This window comes from Thermobia domestica, chromosome 6 (genome assembly GCF_964235325.1).
Source record: "Thermobia domestica chromosome 6, izTheDome1.hap1.1, whole genome shotgun sequence".
In the NCBI taxonomy this organism is placed as follows: domain Eukaryota; kingdom Metazoa; phylum Arthropoda; class Insecta; order Zygentoma; family Lepismatidae; genus Thermobia; species Thermobia domestica.
Genome location: NC_137459.1, coordinates 130,181,096 through 130,206,746, shown reverse-complemented (window position 1 = coordinate 130,206,746; position 25,651 = coordinate 130,181,096). Strand labels below are relative to the sequence as shown.

Here is a 25,651-nt window from a genome sequence, read left to right as displayed (position 1 = left end):
AGATGCAAAAATATATTTTCCGTGCGAAGAACGGTCATTATGATACTTAATGTAATAAAGTGTACTTACATCTTTTTCTGCTAATGCAGTTCTCTGATTCTCAACCGTTTGCTTCAAAACTTGAATTTCTGCTTTTTCTCTAAGTAACTCTTCCTGTTGAGATTTAGTTCTGTCCGTTAGGTCCTTAACAATCTTTTCGTATTCCCTTAAAAATAAAATAAAAAAAATATTTATTTATATTTTATATCTATAAAAAGTAATTGTACCACATATACTATAATTATGCACAACACTGCGTCCATGGGTTCTCCCTTTCTTCCCAAATTCTCATTCCACTAACATTTACATCATCATCCACTTTCATTTATCATCCGCATTCTTTAGCCTAGGGCAGCCTCTCCCAACCTCTTCCACACTTCGCCCCCCTTTGGAATTTACAATACATGTGAACGACCTCTTGCAATACATACGGTTAGTGTTAATATTTTTCCCCATGTTAAGTATATATATATATATATATATATATATATATATATATATATATATATATATATATATATATATATATAGATAGATAGATAGATAGATAGATAGATAGATATACATCCTCAAGGCATTGTCAAGGCTCTATATTTGTATTTTACATTTAAAATTGCAACCGGGTGTTTCTGGCTGCCGTATACGGTTGTCCGATCATCTCCCTTGTTCTTCGCGCGCACAGCCATTCGAAGAACTGAGAACGTACTCTGGTAACAGTTTATGGTTGTGAACTCGGAAAGCCTGGTACTTCTGCTTGTCAAGGTCAAAAAGTGGGAGAAAAAAGGATGTGTAGAATGTAAAGAGGGTGCAACAGTGACTGATACTTGTAAGAAACATATTCATTTGTAGTTCGTGCACATTCCGCCTGTAACGCTACTGTGGCACAACGTATATTGTAACTGTATAACTCTTGTACCGCTTGTAGGTCTATTGGCGTAAGTGACGACCGAAACTATGTTGTCAGTTCTGACTGCGATAAGGCACTGCTGTGCTGCTTTTGCTTTCCTTTTTTGTCCTTTGTCATTTGTGAGACGCCAAACATGTTTTTGATTGTTGCACGCGCTGAAGGGGATCCTGCGAAACGAAGTGTTTAAGAAGTTACATATTCTTATTTACGATACAAATTTAATAAGTACTTTGAACTATAATAAGGTTTTAAATTGGTTAACTGTTGAAAAAAAATACGAAAATAAAGCTGTACTTGTAAATCTATATAAGTCGAGGACGTAGCTACTGACAGTGTTGCAGGCACATAGACAGGATTTCGTGAAGGGGGGGGGGGGGGGCGGTCCGTGACATGAAATACTATGGTCATCACAAAAGGGGCTCGATCACTCTAGACTATTTTACTGGAACATAAATTGGTTCGTTTAGCCAGGATTTCGTAACGAGGGGGGGGGGGGAGTGACATGATATTCTGAAGGCCCAGAAGCTCGATCAATCTAAACTACTTTACTATCAACTTATATTGGTTTGTTAGGACAATAACATGAGGATATGTTGGCAAGTATTTTAATAACAAACTATGAAGAAATTTCCAGCAAAATAATAAAAAAAAGTATTGAAAAAGATTTTGCAATATTTACGTCCTTCTCCTGTTTATTCAAATATAACAATTTTCCTTTCGTTATGATCTCAATTATTATAAAAAGTACATACTGAATACTGTCTTGTAAACTATCTTCTAATATAAATAAAGAGTTTGTTTGTGTGTTTGTCTGTCTGTCTGTCTATGTGCGGCCTGAGAACCAGACAAATTGACCGAGAGTTACCAAATTTTAGTCACGAATACCTTGGTCCAGGCTCCAGACCAGAGTTAAACGTTTTTGTCGAAATTCGAACCAGGGGGTCTCAGGGGGGCGTTTACCGGGACATGTAAAAGTAGTAGAAAATGACCGATATTTATTTATTTATTTAACAATTACCAGATACAGCTCAGAGGCCATTTTACATTGAATATCCAACAACATTAACAATGGAAAGGATTTGGGAAGGTATCGGCCAGGGCCTGTTTAGTAGGTGCCATCCCGGCATTTGCCTGGTAGGACTGAAGGAAACCCTGGAAAACCTCAGTCAGGATGGTAGGCAGCGGGATTCGAAGCCACGACCTCCCGAATGCGAAGCCAACGCTCTACCACTTGAGCTATTAGTGTCGAATTCATGTTTTCGCGGTCGCTGAAATCAATGGTGAAACTCCAGTCGCATTAACTTCCAAATTAACGCTATTCGGCTCCGGGCCGGGGATCATCGGAGGGTGGGGTGACATACCAAGACATATAAAAGTAATCCAAACTGACCGATATTAGTGTCAAATCCATAGTATTCGCGGTCGCTGAAATCAATGGTGACACTTCCATTAGCGATGACTTGCAAGTATTCGGGCCAGGAGTCATGCTCAGCGGGAGGTGGATACCGAAACATGTAAAATATAGCCCAAAATGACCGATATTAGTATCAAATCCATAGTTTTCGCGGTCGCTGAGTTCAATGGTGATACTCCCACAGGCGTTGACTTCCAAATAGAGCCCCTGTGCGAAGCATGTGTATATTCAACTAGTTTTACAATATATGGGTCCCTTTCTCTGTTGAATCAAATGCTAACAGAACTTTCTTTCAACATATATATATATATATATATATATATATATATATATATATATATATATATATATATATATATATATATATATATATATGTTATTATTCCGTCAACTACTGTCGGTTCCAAATGACAGTTAAAGGAGCAACAGAAAATTGTCCTTGAAATAACATGTTTGATACTGCAAGGATGCGATGACGAAAAGTCATGATTAAAAATGTCCACGCTGTTACACAACGGCACTTATGCTTTCGAAAGCCTGAAATCTCCCTGACTAGTAGCAGGAATTCGAGAATTCTATAACTTTTCTTGAAATTTCAAATTCCCTGACTCTTCCAGAATACCTCGCTTACCTGGTATTCTATACATGTAATTCATGTAATTCATATTGAGCACGACAGGAGACAATGTTCATTTCAGATTTTCCAGTGCGGGGGATTGAATAAACGATGAGTGAATATAGTACTGTGAAAATTCTGGTAACTCAGATTGAGCTCGCTCGGGAAATGCCCTAGAGGGAATTTCGAAGCTCTAGGCCCAAGAGCCACCTCTATAATCATCACTGACTGCCATTTCAATAATGTGTTTTATGGTCTTATGTCCGTGTTCCCATCCTTTCCCTCCCCCCTCCAACTGGATACTTGATACTTCTTCTATTCCAAAGTTTTGTGCTAGTTTTCTGCCGAAACCTTAAGTTTTGTACTCTCATCCGTTTTAAGTTAGTTAATTATTTAAGTTTAGGATTCCCTTTTTACATCGAGGTTATATGAGACGTAGACTCAAAGATTATGATGAAATTCAAACACAGTAATCGTCCAAATTTTGTAAGAGACTCCCACTTGGAATCGAACGTGTGACTACGTGCACGAAAGGCGCGCGTGCTAGCTACTAAAACAACGGAGTCACCATTTTCGAGTCTCTTCAAAATTAAGTTGTATTTACAACTTACAAGTTGTGTATACTTGCAATATAAGAAACAAGCATAAATTAAAATTATAAGAAAATCTTAACAAAATCTTTATAAACGTTTAAGAATATGTTGAAAAGGCCAGAAATCTCTCACTCTCTCCCCTTCCCATGTCGTAGTGCTATTTAAAAAGTATACTTTAAAAATAATAATAATAAAAAACTCTACAGTCGCACCTACAACTTTGGATGGCAAATAGTCTAGTTTTTTCTTAATGCATAAGTTTACATTAATTTAAATTCAAAAGTTGCATTCTAACTTCTTTTTAAATTGTATCAAAAGTACCACTATTCGTCTTAGCACTAATGAGAACTATGGATTCGCCTTTAATATCCGTCATTTTCGATTACTTTTAAAATGTCACTCTTCCCGATTCTTCAGGGATGAATTTGAACGGCATGGAAACAGTCATTATCCATATCAGCGACTGACCCGAAAACTATGGATTCAACACGAATATCGATCATTACAATTATTTTTAAAATGTCAGCTCTCCCATCCCCACTCCTTGGGATGCTAGTGGTTCCTTACCCTCCCGAGTATTTCTTTCCAGATTGTAAGACATATATGTATCAAGTTTAGTTGGATTTTAACCAAGTGTTACATAATTATGTAGGAAAAACATGCTTTAAAATTAATGAAGGTGACTATTGAACTGGAAGTGGCAGAAATCAACGACTTCCGGTTTAAGATTGATCACTGTAGAGCAGAAGACGTTAGTATAAAGCTAGAAGCTGTTTCTGAAAATCGATTAAACGTCCGAAGAATGCATATTATCTCTGTTCTTAACCTACAACTAAAACAGGAAGGGGTAGCCATTTCCTGCTTTTAACGTTGATTGCTATGGAAGAAAAACTGTAATAGATAACAAAACGCTATTTTCCATAATCGATTAACCGTCCGTTCTCATCTCCATCCTTAACCCTATACTAAAACCGGAAGTGGAAGACATCAACCCTTTCCGGTTTTAACGTTGATCACTGCAGAGCAGAAACCGTAACCCGGTTTTCTACAACCGACTAAGAATACACTTCATCCTTTACCCTCTACTAAAACTGGAACTGGTAGATATCAACCTCTGTACGGAAGTAGATAGCAAGACGCAGTTTTCTGCAATCAATTAAGCATCGCAAGAATATAATTGTGTCACCAACCCAATCCCTCTACTAACACCGGAAGTGGTATAAATCTACTACCACTTCCTATTTCATTATTAATTAAGAAAATATTGTGTGAGCCTCCTTAGTGTCTTCATCAGAGTTTATTTAATACAAGCTTTCGTCTCGCTGACGGCTTTGCCCTCAGACCCGCAAATTTGTTCAGTATAACGCTTTGCATCTCAAACCTGCAATCATCAGTGTTTGCTCGGCTTACGGCCTCGCATCTCACATACCTGCAAGTATACTGAATTTCAGTTGAAATACCTGGGGGCTTTGCTCCCAGGCCACCGTGTTTGCTCGGCCTATGTCATTGCATTTTATATATCTGGAAGCATACCAATTTCAGTTCAAATACCACGTTTCATGTCTTCAACTTTACGGGATCCCGAGATATAAACATCTTAGTATAATAATAATTGTAATATCCACCTCTATTCTCTTCCAAACCCTTTTCTCCCCTTCTAGATCACAATCAAAAACGCTGAAATATTTATCTAATTATTGGAATTACGGAGTAAGATTTATAATAATATTGTACAGTTAATACTTTGGTCCATCCCGTCCGTTACTCCGCACGAAACTGAATTTGACTTATGTTTTATGCAATTGATAACTAGAGTAATTATCTCAAAAGAGTTCGTTAGTAGAGGATCATTAACCAGGAGTGGTAGAAATCAACCATTTTTGCTTTTAACATTGATATTGTAAACCAAAAAGGGTAATAGATAGCAAGAAACGGTTCCGGAAGTCGATTTAGCATCCCAAGAATACCTTTCAACTCCATCCTTAACAGTGTATTGAAATAGAAAGTGGCAGAAATAAACTAGTTCACGCTTTAACAATGAGCGGGGAAAAACGGTAATATAGAGCGAGAAGCAGTTTTGGGAAATCGACTAAAAGATTCCAAGAACACCTTTCATTTCTACCCTTAACACTTTGATAAAACTAGAAGCGGTAGATATCAACCATTTTCGGTTTATTTTTCATTACTGTAGAGCAAAAACTGTAATAGATAGCGAGAAGCTGTTTTCGACAATCGACTGAGCATCCCAAGAATACATTTCGTCTATCCATAACACACTAATAAAATCAGAAATGACAGGGTGTCGACTAAAATTCCAAAATGAAATTTCATGACCTTTTCTTTAACAAACCATTAAATTTAGTAACATTCTCAAAAGCGAATTTGAGTGCGACTTGGGCCAATTTTCATGCACGTGATAGAAGCGTGCTTTACTTGTGATTTGGTAGCGTCTAAAACTATAGACGTTTTTGGTGGTGAAGTTTGACATTTTATAGAACAACATTTTCCAGTATGTACTTATATTTGTACAGATAAAATGAATCGTGACCCAAAATCAAAATTTCTTGTCTTTTATGACCGTTTTCTGATTTCGTGACTTTTTAAAACCCCTTTCGTGACCGATAGACACCCTGGTAATCCAGTATGACTTCCAGTTCCAATGTAATATACATAGAATATGACCTATAAGAGACAGCGAGTTTTTTTTTTTTTTTTTAATGAATTAGCGTTCTTAAAATAGGTACCATCTCTTCTTTTACCCTGTAATCAAACGTAATTATTAGAAATCAACCACTTCCGGTTTTAACGTCCATCGTTGTACACTTACAGTCTTGTTCAAAAAATCTTCACCACTCACCCTGCTATGAAAGATGATATTCTTGCAACCACAAAAGGAAATTATAATGCTGTGGCTCTAAAAAAACTTCTTAATCGACCAAACAAAATTCACATTTATTTGATTTAATTCTAACTATAGGTAAGACTACAGGCCTTTTCAAAGAGAGGTGAGTGACAAAGTTTTCTTGAACAAGACTTTATATGACAAACGGCAATAGATAGGCACGGCTTTTGTATTCGATTAAGCGTCCCTAGAATATATTCCATCTCCACTCTAATCACTAGTATATAGCACTAAGTGGTAGATATCTACTACAACTTCTGGTTTCAATTTTAATTGAAAAATATTGGGTGGCCCTGTTTACTGTCTTTAACAGATTTTGTTTTAAATAAGAAGTCCTAAAGCCAAATTTCATGTTTGTAACTTTCAGAGTTTCTGAGATACCGATATGCTATTATATGAGTAATAATTCCTATTCTCACCTTTTTGTTCCCCTTTATTACTAAGATATAAAAGAAATGCTGAAACACGTGTTAATTTATTTTAAATTGGAAATCCCAATACCAATTTTTAAGTTCCCAGTCCTATACGTTTCGGTGATAAGGATATCTTATTAAAATAACTCTCACCCCAATTCCTCCTCTTTTCGTGAATTTTCAAAAATTTTTCTTACAAGTACTCCACGTCACAAATCCTATGTAAGTGTAAATTCAAAGTTTCTAGGTAGTCCCTAGTGCAGTGGCTCCTAATCTAGGGGTGCGAGTCTCTGACAGAACTAAATTTAAAATTACAAATATTACGAATGTTTTAGCAAATATTAAATTAAATATAATTTAAACACGAAATAACTATTGTGTAAGAACTGTGGTTCCATTAAGGACAAAACTGGTAAAATATACGCAGGAGTCTTGCTGGAAATAAATATAAATTTGTGAGAATATAGCTATTATTATTTACTATTATTATATGCAAGCCCGTTCTTCGTACGGGTAGAGTAGGTTTATGGGAAATATTTGAAAGTTATATTTGATCACCCTTTTCCCGTTATGTAACTTATTTGAACAAAAGTGAAATAAAACCCCTAGCTCGACCATGTTCAAAAATGTGTTTCATACGATGCAGTATCTTTTCTTTGCAAGAAATTTAAATTCTCTTCTGCTTTTACGATTCTTTTTTCAAAGTGAGTTGATAAAATAGAAATGTGCTACGTGCCAAATATGTTTAAAAATTCATTTCAGACTTTTCAAACACTTTGCTACCCTGTAACCTCTTTTGGAAGCAGAATTTTCGAAAACGCTGGGGCACGTCCACATGGTGACCTCGTTAAGTAAAAAGTTTATATACCTAGTTTCATCTCCATGGCTTGGAAGATATTTAATTTTCGCCGTATATATTAAGTCCTCCACCCTCTTAGGATACGAATTTTAATGAAACTGACATGGTTAAAAAATGGCTTCATCCAAGTGCTATGTTCTAAAATTCTCAATCATTCTCCATGAGATGAGACGGAAGTGGAATTTCCTAGAATGCTGCGTTGCGTGTCTACTTGGTTTTTATATAAAATTTCATCTTCATACATGAGAGATTTGTAAGATACTGTATTTTTAGCAAATATTTTGGACGTTGACCCCTCCCCTTAGGATACGCATTTCAGTGAAAGTGATACGATGAAACCATGCTCTAGAGTAGTTCTAAATATGTTCAGTAATTCTTCTCGAACATTCTATGATGATGAGACAGCGAACGCCGATTTGAATGTCGAGAAATAGGTAAATTAATTCCTCCCTCCTCCTGCTTGAAAGGAGAATTTCGAAAACTTTGAAATACGTATTCCATTCTTTTTAGTTCAGAATTGGTATATCAAATTTCACATTTCGAATTTAAGCGAATTTCACATTTCATGACATTTTCTGAATAAACAGTGGTAAATTTTAATATTATAGAAATCGTCTGTCTTCTCTATCTTTAAGAGGGGAATTTCCGGAAACATACGTTCAATTATTTTTAGTTAAGAAATCAAAGCCAAATTTCACACCTCAAACGTAAGCAAATGCAGAAATTTTAATAGGTAGACACTATCCTTCATCCTGCTCATAGAACAGAATTTTCGGAAAAGCTAAACATGTATTGGTTTGTTTTAATTGAGTTATTTTGAAATTTCACGTCTCCAATCTAAACAATTCTTACATATATCATTTTCTAAAAATAAATGAAATAAAATAGTTGAAAAATTAATGTTATACGAATTACTTCTTTCTTGTTTAGGTGCGGAATTTTTAGAAACTGTGAAAAATATGTTCAGTTATTTTTCATGGTTAGTTTATATGCCTAGTTTCATCTTCCTTACTTCAGGGATTAGCAAGATACACTATCCTATTTAAGCCCCTAAGGATACATATTTCCAAAAATTCTTCTTTATCCCTTGCTTTCGTCAAAAAGAGTATTCTTGCTAATTATAGTATTATGGCTTGGTCGATAATGAGTAACTCACTTATATTGTCTTACATACAGTATACATTATTAATATTATTATTGTTATTATTTTTGTTGCTATTACTGATGATTTGAGAATACAATGCTCACAACTAAAATTGCAGAAACGGTTTAAGACATGCGCGAATGATGTGGGCGTGAAGTATGTAGGGTTTAAGAATGTGAGCGCTTGTTAAAAATATTGGAACAATTGCCCTAGAGGTTCCCAAAACTTTAATTTACAAAACACAGCGTCATTTCCTACTTTATAACACTACAACGAATAATTTATAAGAACAATTGTACTTCTGCTAAATTACCTTGCTGAACAGTACTAAATAATCACCGAAGGCTAACATGAAATGGAGGCTCCACACAACTAGATCCGCTTCTTCTTCAGTTAACTAAACATTAAGTATAATACCCAAGTACCATTATAGATAAAGTGAGACTGTAGAAAAAATGAACCATTTCTCTAACATTTAAAAGAATAACAGAACATTGACGCAATAATAATAATAATAATAATAATAATAATAATAATAATAATAATAATAATAATAATAATAATAATAATAATAATAATAATAATAATATTAATAATAATAATAATAATTCAATTTCTTAAAAAATAGTATTCAAAAATAGATAGAGGAAACTGCAGTCTGGTAATAATTATAAGGAACCAGATTAAAACGTATTAGCCACTTTTCAACCCACTGAGGAAGAGAAAAGTTGAAAGTAGGAGATGAAAGGTAAGAAAGGAATAGTAGGAAGAAGAATGCAGTTCTTCAATGATTTGAAAAATGGAATCAAATATTGGGAATTAAAAGAGGAAGCTGAAGATCGAGAAAGGTGAAAGAAGAATTTCCACACCAGAACCTAAGAAAACACACAATCACACACATCTCCCATTAGTCCCAGTACCTGCCAACAGGTAGAATACTTTAATAATAATAATAATAATAATAATAATAATAATAATAATAATAATAATAATAATAATAATAATAATAATAATAATAATAATAATAGACCACGATAGCTGCTGCGACTAAGTTACTGCGCACGATAGCTCTTCAAAGAAAGCAAACTTTTATTTATTTTTGTTTTATTTATTTATTTGCAAACTATGGGTCGAGTAATTATTTCGAAGGAGTTAGTTAATTGAAGTGATCCATAAACCGAAAGTGGTAGAAATCAACCATTTTCAAGTTTTAACGGTTTAACTACAAAACAAAAACGGTTTTCGGCAATCGATTAAGCATTCCAAGAATACCTTTCATCTCCTTTCGTTACCAACCGAAAGTGGTAGAAATAAACCATTTCCGGTTTTATGTTGAACACTATAAAGCAAAATCGATAAATAGGGACGAGCGGCTTCCAGTAATGACAAATCCTTCAGATTGGATCTGGCAAGAGATTACCGAGAAATAAATTACCACACAAAACTTGGCCAAGCTCGGCCAGCAAATGTAAAGATCTTAATTAGGTTGAGGGCTGCCCACCACCGAATTTTGTTTCGATTCGGCCAATAGTTATAAAGAAAATGCTGCTGGCTAATTAAGTAGTAATCGAGAAATGAGGTATGAAATGCAACCCGTGTCCACCCTGTTCTTGGCCGAGTTTGACCACAGAATATACCAGTACTTATTCCTTAGGAAATGGGTTAGTAGCTTACAAAATTCAGTAAACATCCGGCTAGTATTTAATTTAAAAATAAACTCTAGTAAAAACCGTAAAGAGGATGAAGTAATATGTTCTCAATTAATACGGATACCGGAATTTGTATCATATTTATTTCACTTCTGGTATTAACAGAGAGATTACTGTCGAGATGGAATACACTCTTGGGGTACTTAATGAATTACATAAAATCCCTTCTAGCTCTCCAATCTATAACACTCAATTTATAACCGGAAGTGATTGATATCTGTCAATTCTGCTTTTAGTATAAAGGTTAGAGTCGAGATAGAACATGTTCTTGGGACACTAAATGATTACAGAAAACCGCTTTTCGCTATCTATTATCGTTTCTAATCTATTGCGAACAACAATAAAACCGGAAGTAGTTGGGTTTTGCTACTTCTGGTTTGGAGTTTGAGAGAGGAAATAACTTCCCACAACCCTGTTCCCACAAAGTTAAATTGATTCCATAAAACTGCTTCTCCCTATATCTTATAGTTTATGGTCTATGTAAATTAAATTGAAACCGGAAGTTATAGGTGATTTCTACATTTCCTTTTTACTAGGGTGTTAAGCACGAAGATGAAAGTTACTCCTGGAAGGCTTCATCGATTGCCGAAAACTGCTTCTTACTCTCTCTTATCGTTTTCGCTCTTTAGTGATCAAAGTTGAAACTGGAAATGGCTCAGTTCTGTTACTTTCAGAATTTACTAGCTTGTTAAATGTGAAGAAGGTTATCCTTGAAAAGTTTAATTGATTGCCGAAAACATCTTTTCGTTGTCTATTATCGTTTTTGCTCTATAGTAATGAATGCTAAAACCGGAAATGGCTCATTACTACCATTTCCAGTTCTACTAGAATGTTAAGAATAAGATGAGAGATTCCCTTCAAAGGTATAATCGATTGCCGAGAACCACTTTTCGCTATCCATTACCGTTTTTGTTTTATATTGATCAACGTTAAGACCTAAAATAACTCATTTCTACAATTTTGTTTGTCGAATCGCCTCTTTTAATGAACTCTCTTGAGAAAATCACACTATCTTCTTATTGAAAAAAAAAGGGGGGGGGGAAGAAAGGAAAATTCGCACCCTTTCAAATGTTATCGTTTGAAGTAACGGACGTACGTAAGTACGTACGTACTAACAGAAGATATTACAAGTTCTATTACGTGATCCTAATAATAATAAAACCTTAAAGAGGATCATGTTATATTTTCTGTAGTGGTTTGGGAAACAGAAGCTCTAGTATATATATTTATTTCACTTCCGATTTGAGTAGAGGGATTACTGCCGAGTTGGAATATACTCTTGAAGCACATAATGAATTATCTAAAAAAGCCTTCTTGCTATCCATTCTATAACGTTCAATATTATAACCGGAACCGATTGATTTCTACCACTTCAAGTTGTAGTAGAAAGATTCGAGTCGAGATAGAACATATTCTTGGGACACGTAATTGATTTCAGAAAACCTCTTCTCAATATTTTGTATCGTTTTAATCTGTTGTAATCAACACTAAAATGGAAAGTAGTTGAGTTTTCCTACTTCCGACTTGATTAGAAGTTTAAGAGAGAAGACGATATTTATTCCTACAACGCTATATTAATTTCCTAAAACATCATCTTCCTATCCCACTATGTAGATTAATTTGAAGCCAGAAGTATTTCTCTCTCTTCCGGTTATACCAGGATGTTAAGGATGAAGCTAAAGTTATCCTTGATACCCTTTATCGATTGCCAAAAAACGCTTCTTACTATTTATTACCATTTCCGCTCTATAGTGATCAACGTTAAAATCAGAAATGACCCATGTCTACCACTTCCAGTTGGCGAATCACCTCCATTAAGGAACTCCTTCGAGAGGAATGACTCTACTTATTTATTTCAAAAAGCAGAATTAAAAAATTCGCATTCGTCCAAAGTTATCGTGTGAAGTAACGGCCGCACGTATGTACGTACTAACATCGGTAAGTTCCACTACGCGATCCCAATTAATACTTCATATACCCCCGCCACATACACTAGCAAATGTATACACGGAAGTATACCTGGTAGTATCCACACGCTTACGCCGGAAACAAGAAACACACACACACACAGAGAAAGAGAGAGAGAGAGAGAGAGAGAAAATCTTGTTGTACCTTTATACTGAATGCACCATTACTCACTAAATCAATTAAAAAAGAAAAAGTTGTACATGAAACTTTCAAAGATTGGTAGCACTGCTGCGTGTAACACATGAAATTGTTCCATAATGATTGATTCGTAATATGATGTATATGGGTTTCTTAATGGTAGTATAACAAAATGCCTTCAAATTGACTACAAAATAAAAAGTGAAATTTATTTCTCAAGTTTTGTAAAATCGAAGTCGGTTGGCATTATGGGAACAGTCTATTTTAACAAAATATGCAAATAAATATTAATATACTTCACGTTATCCAGTGGGTGCAAGAAAGCTTCGAATAGTGTTTGGTTTCATAATCATTAGCAGATGTAAATATCTATATATATATATATATATATATATATATATATATATATATATCTATATATATATATATATACCTATATCTATATATATCTATATCTATCTATCTATCTATCTATCTATCTATCTATCTATCTATATATATATATATATATATATATATATATATATATATATATATATATTATATTTATTTTAGGGTGTCCCTTATTTTGAGTAATTTCGCGTTGCGATACGCACCCCCCCGAAATGTATTCTATGTGACCGTAAACACGCATTAGTGAAATAGCAGCTCTCTATGAGAACGTTAACCCATGCCGACTTGACGACAAAGTCATGAAATGACGTTTTCATATTATAATATAATTTAGGATTTCCAACCATGACAACGGAGAAACTAAAAGAGACAGAGAAACGAAACTTTGCACGAAGCAACTAGAGAAAGGACGACATCTGCCTGTGTACTAACGAACATCATTGGATGAACAGTGTTGCCAACCCAAGAGAAAGTTTTGTTTTTGTAAACAGTATGACCTAAATTGGATATCATCATTGGAAGGAACAATGAAAATAAAGACAAGAGATTATAAACGCAGATCAGTGTTGCAAACTTCTCGAGAAATAACGTGAAACATGTGTTGGCGCACACAGGGAGTGAGGTACTAACGTTTTGTACACCTTAAATCAGATATTGACAAGAACTGTTTATGCTTACTCTAAGTCTAGAAGGATCCGCTGAACAGTGTTGACATCAAGAGAAGGGAGAAATTGAGTCTGTAAGAGATACAATAGCTCGGAAAAAGTTACTAGTGCTGTATGGTTTAAAACCTATAATCCAACGAGGAAGAGCATGAGTAGTAGTGCCGTGGTTATGTGAGATTGATAACTCACGTACTGACTGTTATACTCGGTATCTTTTTAAAGCAGAGAACTTAGGTTTGGAAAAGATGGCAACGCTGTAAAGCGGCGGCATTTTTACTCTTGATGTCATCATGGTTATCAGCGTTCTCAAAAGCCAACGACTACATAAACCCATGCAAATTGAACGTTGTTTCCATATTTTAACCAGATTTTTGGAATTCCTACCCGCTGTGCAGCGTTGCCACCTTTCACAAATCTTACTTGTCAGCTTTTACAAAATATCGTATATCTCGATCAGTTATCGATCTCACATAACCAAGGTTCTACTGTTTATGCTCTACCGCCTTGCATTATAGGTTCTAAAGCATACAGCACTAATGACCTTTTCCGACTTATTGTATATTTTCCAAACTCAATTTTTCTCTTCTGTTGATAGCAACACTGTTCAGCGAATCCTTCTAGACTTAGGGTCAACGCAGACAGTTCTTGACAATATCTGATTTAAGGTGTACAAAACGTTAGTGCCTCATTCCCTATGTATGTCAACACATATTACACTTTATTTCTCGAGAAGTTTGCAACATTCATCTGCATTTACCATCTCTTTTGTCTTTATTTTCATTGTTGCTTCCAATGATGATACTCAATTTGGGTCGTTCTATTTACAAAAACACAACTTTCTCTTGGGTTGGCAACACTGTTTATCCGATGCTGTTTGTCAATACACAAGCAGATGTCGCCCTTTCTCTAGTTGCTTCGTGCAAATTTTCGTTTCTCTGTCTCTTTTAGTTTCTCCGTTATCACAGTTGAAAATTCTAAATTATATTATGTGGAAACGTCATTTCATGACTTTGTCAAGTCGGCACGGGTTAACGTTCTCGTAGAGAACTGCTATTTCACTAACGCGTGTTTATGATCACATAGAATATATTTGGGGGGGGGTGCGTATTGGAACACGAAATTACCCAAAATAAAGGACACCCTAACATATATATATATATATATATATATATATATATATATATATATATATATATATATATATATATATATATATATATATATATATATGTTTTTCTTTGCAGTGGTATAATCATATTAGAGTAATATTAGATGCCTACTCCCAAATCGGGTGGTCCTAGGTTTCAAACCTGGGGCCGGACACCTGGACTAAGATGTTGCAAATACATACATAAATCCAGCACGTGAACTAAACCACAGTAGCCTACCCATCAAGTATATAAAAAATAATTTTTCTGGAAAAATTAAAATATATTAACTTCAACAAGTTAACATGATAATAAGTGTTTGACTTACAGAGGTACACAACTTCAGTCAATGTGATGGTTGGCGTTGTCTTTCAGGCAATAACTTACAAATGTGAGGATCAAACGAAGAAACTTTTAAGGGAAGATCCGCCTCAGCATCAAGTCTATTCCTGTACTTATTCTTCAGATAACAAAGAGCAAAAAACGTTGATTCACAAAGGTATTCCGTGGCAAACGGCATTAAGCATCGTAGCGCCCTTTTCGAGATTTCGGAATACACTGATAGCGCATGCAACCAGAAATCAGTCAGTATGGAGGATGAATACTTCATTTTCATAACGGAGTTACACGAAAGTTCCAACAACTGGTCATCTTCGTTGTTTGGCAACACATTTTCCGTCTCTAGGAAAGGATTTTTTGTCCACTCCAGTATTTGTTTAATGGGAAATATTCCCTGAATTTTAAGGCCATGATTTCTAAATGTTATTTCATGTTCATAACATCAGAAGGAAGATCATCTTCAGTTATTGAGAAGAAATCGCTAAGGGAAGATAAAGAATCATATTCTTTTTTGTCTAGGCGGCGGGACCAAACGTTTAGTTTCTTGATTGTTGCCTTAATCTTGTCGTGAACCATAAATATAATAACAAAACTGAAAATATGTGACATGTATGCTAGAATTGAGAGCCAAGTTACATCGTTCAGACAGCAACTCATTTCAAATTTGGAGTCTAAAAGAAATAACCTCACTTCATCGCGGAGATCGAGAAGACGGGTTAAGACTCTTCCACGAGATAACCATCGAATTTCGGAATGTAGCAAGAGGTGTTGTTGGTTACTACCCATTTCATTGCACAGTGCATTGAATAATAGAGTTAAGAGGACGAGACTTGCACAATTTTCACTGCATCGTCCAGAAAACGTTTAATTTACATGCCATATCACGTGAAGCTAATGCTTCTTTGTGGATACTACAGTGCGTCCATTTCGCTAACGGAACAACCGATTGAATGCGTACTATCAGTCCTTTATGTTTGCCAGTTACTGCTCGAGCACCGTCTGTACTAATGCCAACACAACGTGACCCTTCTATTTGATTCTCCACCATAAAAGAATTAAGAATTTCGAACATAACTTCTGCCGTTGTGTGAAGCGGAAGCTGTTTACAGAACAAAAGTCTTCTTGCATTGTATTGTCGTGTTCATATCTGACAAAAACTAATAAATTTGGTTTATCAGAAACGTCCGTACTTTCGTCCAGTTGCAAAGTGAAGTATTCACTGTCCATCACTCGTGCTATTAACATGCCCTGTACATTTCCAGCCATTTCTTCGATTCTTCTTTTGATGGCACTGTTACGTAATGAAATTGAAGATAACTCGTTTGATAGTTTTTCCCCCAAACGTTAGGCGTGTCATCACTTTGGCAGCTGGAAGAAACAACTCTTCACCAATTGTGTGAGAGTCCTTCTTTCGCAATTAATAAAGCTAATTCACAAAAAGCTAACATTGCATTTTCGTTATTTTGTCCAGAGGAAATGTCCCTAAGTATCTTTTTCGAAGCACTAAGTTCTGTTAGCTTGTTTCTAAAATAGTCAACCGGTTTTTTAACCAGCTCAGAATGTTTACTTTCGACATGTCTTTGCAGTTTCGATGGTTTCATACACTCATTCGGTAACACTTCGCCACAATCAACACACTGAGGTTTTTGAACACAGTTTGCCTCAACTACAGTATATCTCATCTCTAAATATTTATCACAATACTTAATATATATAACTTATCAATTAATAACGAAGTCCCCCCACAACATGATATCAATATCATTCTGCTTGTTGATTCATAATTTAACGTTGCTTTTCATTACCGAGGCTGTATGAGAGCTGGACCTACAGTTTAACGTAGGATTCGAGAATCAAACCAGATCTCTCATAACAAAGACGTGTATGCTATGTAGCATCGAATGAGCTCTCAGGGGGTGAAATTACGCATCAGAACTGAACGTTGTATCATTCACTCATCATGTTTAGTGAGTGAAATTAGACGAAAAGTGTTGAAGTGTCTGTAGAAGGAAGAATTGTTATTTTCGAAGTTTTCCTTACAACTGACGATGATTCGCGCTCATCCTCACAGTGATATCTTAAAATGCACAGCAAAGCCATCACACTTAATACATTGAACTTATGATCGTTTAACGTCTATTTTCAGTAACGAGGTTATACGTACACCTATAGCTTAACATGCGATTCAAATAACATGTAATAAAGGTAGTTCTATAAATAGAGGTTTGCTGGAAATCATGAAAGAAAGGAAGACAGAAAAGAACTATTATGAAACAATAAGTACCAGCAAAAATAAAGTATAGAACAGATGGAATATTTTTCACAAAACACAACAAAGGTAAATATGATACAGCTTGATAAGAATATAAGATATAGATGAATATGATAATATATGCACAAAAACTCACTAATATATATATATATACAAACATACATACAAGGTGAGCATAAAGTCTTGCCCTGATTACAAAATTTATTACAGAACCGTTTGACATAATAAAGTAAATACTGGTCAGTTACATTGGTTAGTATTACAAGTTTTTTTTTTAAGACGACTTCAACGTGTGCCCCCTTGGTAGCTCGGAGAAAGTCTAAGCGGTATTCCAGTTCCCGCCAGGTGTTTTATAACATGTCTTCTGTCAAAGTACTCACAACTGCTTGTATCCTAGCCTTCAGTTCCTCGACGTCAGCAACAGGTGTGGCATAGACTCTGTCCTTGATATAGCCCCATAAAAAAGAAGTTGAAACGCTTGCCAAACACGATCAATAGTTGCCTCACTCACACTAGGCCTGCCACTTCTCGGAAGATCTTCAACGCCGCCTGTTGTTTTAATCTTTCATACCATCGATTTTCGATTTCACATCCGGAGGGCTGAGGCCATACCAAGTCACAAACTTATGCTAAACACTGATGGGCGATTTGCTTTCGTGATACAACAGCACGCATTGCGCTTTCTCCTGCTTCGATGCCATTTCGCCAACTAACCCGCGCGCGCCAAGTAACGTACTGCGTCACTCTTGGGTAACACTAGTGCCATCTATTGGTCTTAAAAAAAACTTGTAATACTAACCTATGTAACGGACCAGAATTTACATTATTCTGTCCAACGGTTATTGCGTAATAAATTCTTATAATCAGGCCAGGACTTCATGTTCACGGTATACATATATTTGAAAAAACAGACTGAAAAATATACTCACCCCAACCTACTCTTCACATTTTGAAGTTCTGATCTCTGTTCTTCTGTCAAAGCTTCAAGGTGCGCATTCTCTCCTTGTAAAGCACTTATTTGACCTTTCATCTCAACCAATTCTGTACTACTTTGCGATAACTCGCGTCTCAATCGTGTAATCTCATTCTTAGCGTCCTCATTGTACTTCTCAGCATCTTGAAGCCTACCCTTCAAATCCCAGCCTGGACGCTTGGTCTTTGCTTTGAGGAAGATAAATAGAAAAGAAGTGAACCGAATTTTACGTAAATTCTTAATCCTACTATAGATTAAAACAAAGGTTTGCAAAACTGCTTAAAATTATGTACATCGCAAGAATTTGTAATTACGACTGCGAAAAAACTGTCACTGTAGTGTTAAAAATTCTGACAAATACGTCATTTTAAATAATATATTAAATCTCGGGAACGGTTTGAGATATCAATTTGATGCAAACGGCATTATGATCTTTATGTCTACTGAAAACCATCTACATGATTAGATATGATACTTAGCTAGGCTATTTTCACAAATAAAGTCTTTTTGTGAAAATTCAAAATTTTCAACCCCTTGTAACTTACTTTCTACTTGTTTAAAATACATCATTTCATGATCATAGTATTCAACATTAAGATAATTTGGATGTGCATTCTCCCGTCCACCACACATGTGAAATTACTATTGTGAAGGCTTCCAAAATATTCAGCGTCCTTAGTTTTTAGCACTGAAGAATGGATGTAGTATTGTAAGCTTTTGTTTCATTTGTATATAAAAACCTGAAGTAGTGTCTTTTGAAAATAAAAATAAAAAATAAAAAAAAAAAATTAAAAAAAATGAGTTGGATTGCAACCCTGTTAATCTGGTGATATTGTACGTCAAACTATTTATACCTGTTTATGCTTCTACTTTTTTTTTTTCTTTCTTAATTATCCTTAATCTTCGGATACAAAGTAAGCAAGTGTGAAAAGCATGAAATCAGTGTTCCTGCACCTCCAATAGCATTTTACTGCATGCGGGCTCTAAACTCGAGAGAATGCGTTCAGTCTTGTAGTACAGAGTAGCATTTCCACCTAATTGCTCTTCTATCGTACTGTAATGAAGATGCATTTGCAAAATTGTCTTTCTTTCTTCATCAACGCTGCACATCTCTTCACTATTTTAGCTTTCTTAGCCTTAAGCTCGTTCAGAATGATGTCTTCAGCTTTTGTTTCTTTTCCTCTTCGTCTCGTCAATCATTTGTACTTTCTGCAAAACAAATACGAGCATTTCGTCCATAATGAAGCCTGGATTCTCTTATGGGTAGTTTCTCTAGAGAATGAGAAGCAGCTACTGAATCGTACGCAAGTCGTGTGCTCCTAAATTTTATTATTTTCAATTATCTATTACACATTATGCAATAATTGAAAATCCTCTTTCTAAGATTGAATTTCCGTAAGAGGAAATCAAGACCATTTTAACATCATCTCTTAAATCATTTTACTCTGAAGTATCCAAACTCTTTAGGTAAGTCATGTAAAAACTCTGACCTGAACTAGAATGTTGACTCATAAATGTTCTTTAATTTGAATTTGAACGAAACTCGTCCAGCTGCCTCACAACTCTATCTGCCCTATCGCCATCACCAATTACTTCCAACTGCTTCAGCTAAAAGAGACTTCACGTGATCCACTGCTACATCATATTCTGCGGAAACATTAGGATCCAAACACAAAAGAGCTCTAGTCAACATTGGCTGCCCACGATGATTTTGGATAAATAATCTGGATGCCCACGTGGATGCCAGTATGCTTGCTAGCAACCTCCCCCCCCCCCCAAAAAAAAATCATCAAGTAGGTGCCTACAGATCTAAATATTCTTATTACTAGGTTTCTGATTGCTAAGTTTGATTCTATTTTATTCGCGTGTGATTAATGAAGGAATTTTGTGTTTTCTTTACATTTCAAATTGCTATGAGAAAAATATACTTATTTTATAGGGCCTAAAGTGTCCTAATTTGTGGGTTAAGACCTAAAATACCCTAAATTAGCTTTAAGATCCTATACTGTTCTAAACTGCCGTGTAGTTATTTTTAACTTTTAAAAGCTCTTATGATTTAAATTGATTTTATTTTTAACAATTATCGTAGCGAAATATCAATCGTACCCTTTCATTGTCAACCAGTTTTCCACAACGCAGTAACAAGGCTCCCTCTACGCAGTTCGTTCCTTTGTAATTTATAGTAGATGGGTTCTTAGTAGTTCTGAATTACTTATGTTTATGCTGTATCAGATTTTAACTATCAGTAATAATTCCAGGTAAGGAAAGTTTTCTTAATATTTTTATTCCGTACAAGACAGATTAAAGTTTACTAAAATATCTTTAAAAGGTAAGTTTCGAAGTGTGCAATACCTAGTGTTAAAATATAATCAAATTTACTAAAATGTCCTTTTTTTGTAATGTAAAACGTAAAATCCTAAGCAACATTTCCGAAAATCTATAAAATTCTAAATCGTATTTTTTTTTAAATCCTAATTTCAATATTTTGGAATCGAAACATCCGAAACCTACTTATTACTATTTTTAAAATCAAAAATGAAACCTGACGAAAAAAAGCATGAAACACATGTTTACATTTTAAGTTGTGATGACTTAGTAATTTCTCGTTTGTGCCAGTGCGTGTGTGTGTGTGAAGTATAATAGCACCTTCCAGTTCAAAGAGATTATATAATGAAGATTACGTCAGATATGGTTTTACGTTCATTGAAAAAGATGGTATTCAACTACCAAGTGTGCTGTGTGCCATGGTGTGCTTAGCAATGATACTCTCCGCTTATTCCGTTTGGAACGACATCAACAACAGTACATCCAGCCCTCAAGGTCAAATGTAAGGGTTTTATTATTATTATTGTGGAAAGAAACTGAAACGTATGAAGTTCGATTCCTCTGGAATCTTTCACGAGCAAAATGAGAAGGTGATGGAAGCATCATATGAACTTTCTCTTCCAATTGCCGAAGATTAAAAAAAAAAAAAAAATCTCATACTATTAGTGAGACACTTATTAAACCTTACATACTTAAGGCAACCAAAATTATACTCCGGGAAGAAAGCCACAAAACAATTGACAAAATATCGCTTTCAGACAACACTATAAAACGCAGGATTAATGAAATGGTCTCGGATTTCGCAGATCAGGTAGTTGAAAAAATGATGCTCTACAGTTGTTGTTAATTTTGTAGTTGTTAGTTTTGTAAAGCCAAGTGCTCTGAATGCTGGTCTCTTTGAGGATTTGTGTGACGACTTCAGTACTGAGCTTAAAACTTTACTTTTCGATATTGTAGTTCGTAGGTTGTCAAAATGTAAATAGTCTGTACGAGCTTAAGTCAGATGTGTGAAATATTTATTCTAAGTGTAGGAAAAAATTAACTTTATACTTATTTTACTGACGACATATATGTATTTCCTCTTTCGCATCTTGCTGACTGAAATATTAAATAATTTCAATCTCAAACTCCAAGGTTCTCTTCGAAACTGATCTGGGAACATAGCAATATGAGGTGCTATCTATTAAAAAAACTGTAAACGATTTTAGCATAGCCAAAACTAATTGCAGCCTTAACTAATTAAACATAGACAGTCTTAGGCTAAATTTACTTTTTTTAAAGGATGTTGATCAATTGAAGTCAATTTATTACCAATACTAAAGTTAAGTTATTTACCAGCAGTCTGCGTACCACTAAGCAATAATTTAGGCTGGGATTCAACTTTAGTGGATACTTTCTTCGGTTGAGTCTGGGTGCTTGAGCTAGGAGGTAGTCTAGGAGACTTCTGAGCGCCAGATTTGATCGGGCCTGGAAGTGTGCCTATAACCAAAAGCAAAAGTACGTAAATAGCAATTAAATTCTACCAACGAATCTATAATTTCCAACTAGTGTACTGTAAAACCAAACGAACGACAGATAACTAACTAGGACACCTGACTTTAAACGTTCAAATGCAAGATTCTTTATTTCATATCCTAGCTAATCTTTCAGTTCACTCATAAACTGTAAAACCTGGAAATTGAATGAAAATCGAAAAAAATGAAACACAGATAAGGTATTGGGTTTAAATACACTTCTAATGCAAATAGTTTCAAAGTTATTTTCAGTGCTTCCAAAAACATTATCTATGATTAATTTTCAAGGAGTAAATCGCAAACGAATACTGTAACAGTGCAATACATACGAATTTACACACAATATACAGAGTGATCAATATCTGCATTCCTATCTTTATTTAAATTTACTTCTGTTAATAACATTTTTAGAACAATGTTTCCTGTTACGCTGGTCTATGCCATTACAGAATATTTACAAGTAATTTGTTTGTTGCAGAATTTGTCACGAACAGGCTAGGTAGTGACTAGGCTGTTAGTTTCTGATCGTGCTTAGTTGAGTGATTTGTAAGCAGCAAAGCTATATAGGACGATACATACTGTGTAACGTAGGATATGAACCACCGTGTGAGTTTAGTGCTCTCCTATCGGGACCTTGCGCACCAAAGGCACGCACCCTAACTAGTAGACCGGGAAGGAGTCTTGCCTGTGCTCGGGTTGCAATTGCATGTAATGGTTCATAGATGGTGGAGATGTGAAAAGGGAAAGCACGCAACCACTGGACTTGAAAACAGCCAAAAGCTTCTCACAAATTTGTTATGTCCAATACAAAGACGGCGAGCCTCTGAAGGTTATTTCATTGAACAAAGATAAGATGTCTTTGCTGTATCGTTTGTTTGCAAATCCCAAAATATCTTTGACAGAATACAATCGCGAATCTGGTGCGTCATGTGATTCAATCAAATGTATTATCAAGCCACAACGGCACCCATGGAAATCACATATTGCTCAGCATTGGCATGCACAACTGTAACATGGAGTTTGCTGTATTTATATTAGTGCGGAGACGAAACAGGAACGAGGGACCGTAATTAATTCTGGGATCAGATGAAGCACTGTTCAGCGTGGACATATTAGCCAATCACCACAACTGTCATTACTTGTCTTTCAGTGTGCAAATTTCGGGTAATAAATCAAAAATTGCACTCCCGTCCTTCGGTTACCGTGTAGAGTGGTGTGCGTGGTAGGACTCTCCTTGGTCCGTACATTCTTGGTGAACGCAGAGCTACATCTGTGCGCAAAAAATCTGCGCATATAGTTTAATTCTTTCCTCTTTCCTTTGGTCGCTCGAAAGTAAAAAATACAAAATATAAACAAACAAAATTAAGGACGACTGAGTATATTCTGACAACCATGCTTCGGAGGAATTTTTGTGGCAACAGGAGCTATACAAACTGAAAAATCGACGTAACTTCCAGTAAAGAAACCGGATTACGAAACTGGAACTGGAACAGAATACTGCATTTGTTGGCTTAAAATTGGTGTCTGTCTGTCTGCTAAACATGGGGGGCGTTCAAAGCACAAGCGAACCAAGTCCAATTACCAAAGTTGTGAGAAAAGGTCGGTTAAAGTTTGTACAGTACGCTTAAGTACGTGGAAAAGTTAACACTGCTTTTTATTTTACAATATCTGGACATGAATCTTTTAAGCTCTGAAAGAAGCTTCAGACAGAGATCTTAAAGATGAAATATGTACGAAATGACAAAAAACTTGATTTCTTTGTGCACTGAAAGCGCCACATATTAGAAAATATAGAAATAAAAAATGTATGCTGAGGCTTGAGGGAACGTGCTACAGCTAGAACAGCTAAATGTACAAAACAAGTTATTTCAAAGGATGCTCCGTAACAGAGAAAGTCGAGTGATAGGCTACGAACATACGTAACATTTTCACTCCTAATTGAATCCCATTCTTCTCAGTTTTTTTCCTCCTTTTCTTATAACATAGTAGTAGAATGCATATAACATTTTCATACTACAGTAAAGCCCCTAAATAACGGATACCAACGTTATATGATTATTTGTCCTTAAAAGAGAGGCGTAAGTTACAGAGAAGTTACACAAATTTAGATTACTCACAGTTAATACATGGTAATTGTACACAGTATACAATACATTAGTTATAAATGCAAATATTGTATAGCCTAATATTGAAATAATTGATGTTGGAATTACTGAGGGAAAATAACCCTCTGTAAATAAACAAAAATATCGCTGGGGTGTGTATTACAAGGCATAATGCTTATGTGATAATTTCCCTCTCAATTACAAGTTTCTCTATTAAAAGTAAAAGAAAGTCAATAAAAACATGTAACGTTATTATCAAATACTGAAAATGTAGACCTACTATCCATTTCATAAAGATAGGCCCCTGACTTCGTGGTGCTGCCATGACGTTCAATCAAAACTTATATTGCATTGTCGTACCTCGTTGGAATTGCTGGAATGTTGTCTTTTCAATACTTAAGACATAAAATTTTTTTTTTTGTACTATGTAGTGAGAAAAAAATAAAAATTAATTAAAAAGTGCGTATTTTTTCGTACTTTTTTGGTAGATCAATGTTTATAGGACTATATCTCAGAAAAGAGATCACGTGAAATAATTTCCTGTGTACAATATGTAGATGCATCCATTAACTGTAAGTTGTGAAAAATTCAATTTTCATCACTTGATACTTTTTGTGTAATTAAAACAAATGTACGACGCTCTGATCTCCTTTACCATGGTAGGTAGAGAAACGTACAAAACACTGTTCGAAAATTTGGAAGTCTAGTGTTCCAAATATTTGAAACTATTAACAAAAAAAAGTTTAGTTGGTAGAGTATTTATTTTTTAAAAAAAAACTTTTTACTTCAACATATTCTCTGCGTTAAGCGGTGAGCCATGTTGCAGCCCAATCTTTAAATTCCCCGCGCTTATATGAAGATACAGCATACAGTAAGTGGAAGTGCGGCACCGCTGTCGTACAGTGTTGTCGCGTTCAGGAAGCCTGTAGCGCGAAGCCTACTTCATAAAGAATGTAATAGGAAAAAGTATTTATTATAATCTTTCACAACATCATAAAAATGATAATAATGCATTACACATCTCAATGTAATCAAAATAAAACGTTGAAGTAAAACATCCAAAAACTCATCTCTTAATCTATTTACTTCATTCACTTTCGTAATGGGTTTGTTGACTCATCGCTGCTCCTGCTATCTTCCTGAAAACTTATTAACAATGGCTCCATTTCTACCTCAAGATCTATCAGTATACACACTTTCCAGCTTAGGAACATG

General features: G+C 35.2%; 1 protein-coding gene across 5 annotated transcripts in view; it reads right to left on the bottom strand.

The window, feature by feature from the left end:
* The window catches only part of LOC145688206 (carboxy-terminal kinesin 2-like), a 233,128-nt gene that overhangs the window by 139,163 nt on the left and 68,314 nt on the right, over positions 1–25,651 (bottom strand). For 4 of the 5 annotated variants that reach the window (XM_081762093.1, XM_081762097.1, XM_081762095.1 and 1 more), the window contains 3 exons: positions 22,153–22,296; positions 18,449–18,680; positions 70–205 (listed from right to left, as the gene is read on the bottom strand). In XM_081762093.1, the coding sequence (XP_081618219.1) occupies positions 70–205; positions 18,449–18,680; positions 22,153–22,296 (512 nt within the window). The remainder of the gene's footprint in view (positions 1–69; positions 206–18,448; positions 18,681–22,152; positions 22,297–25,651) is intronic. The other variant, XM_081762094.1, reaches the window with a different exon arrangement.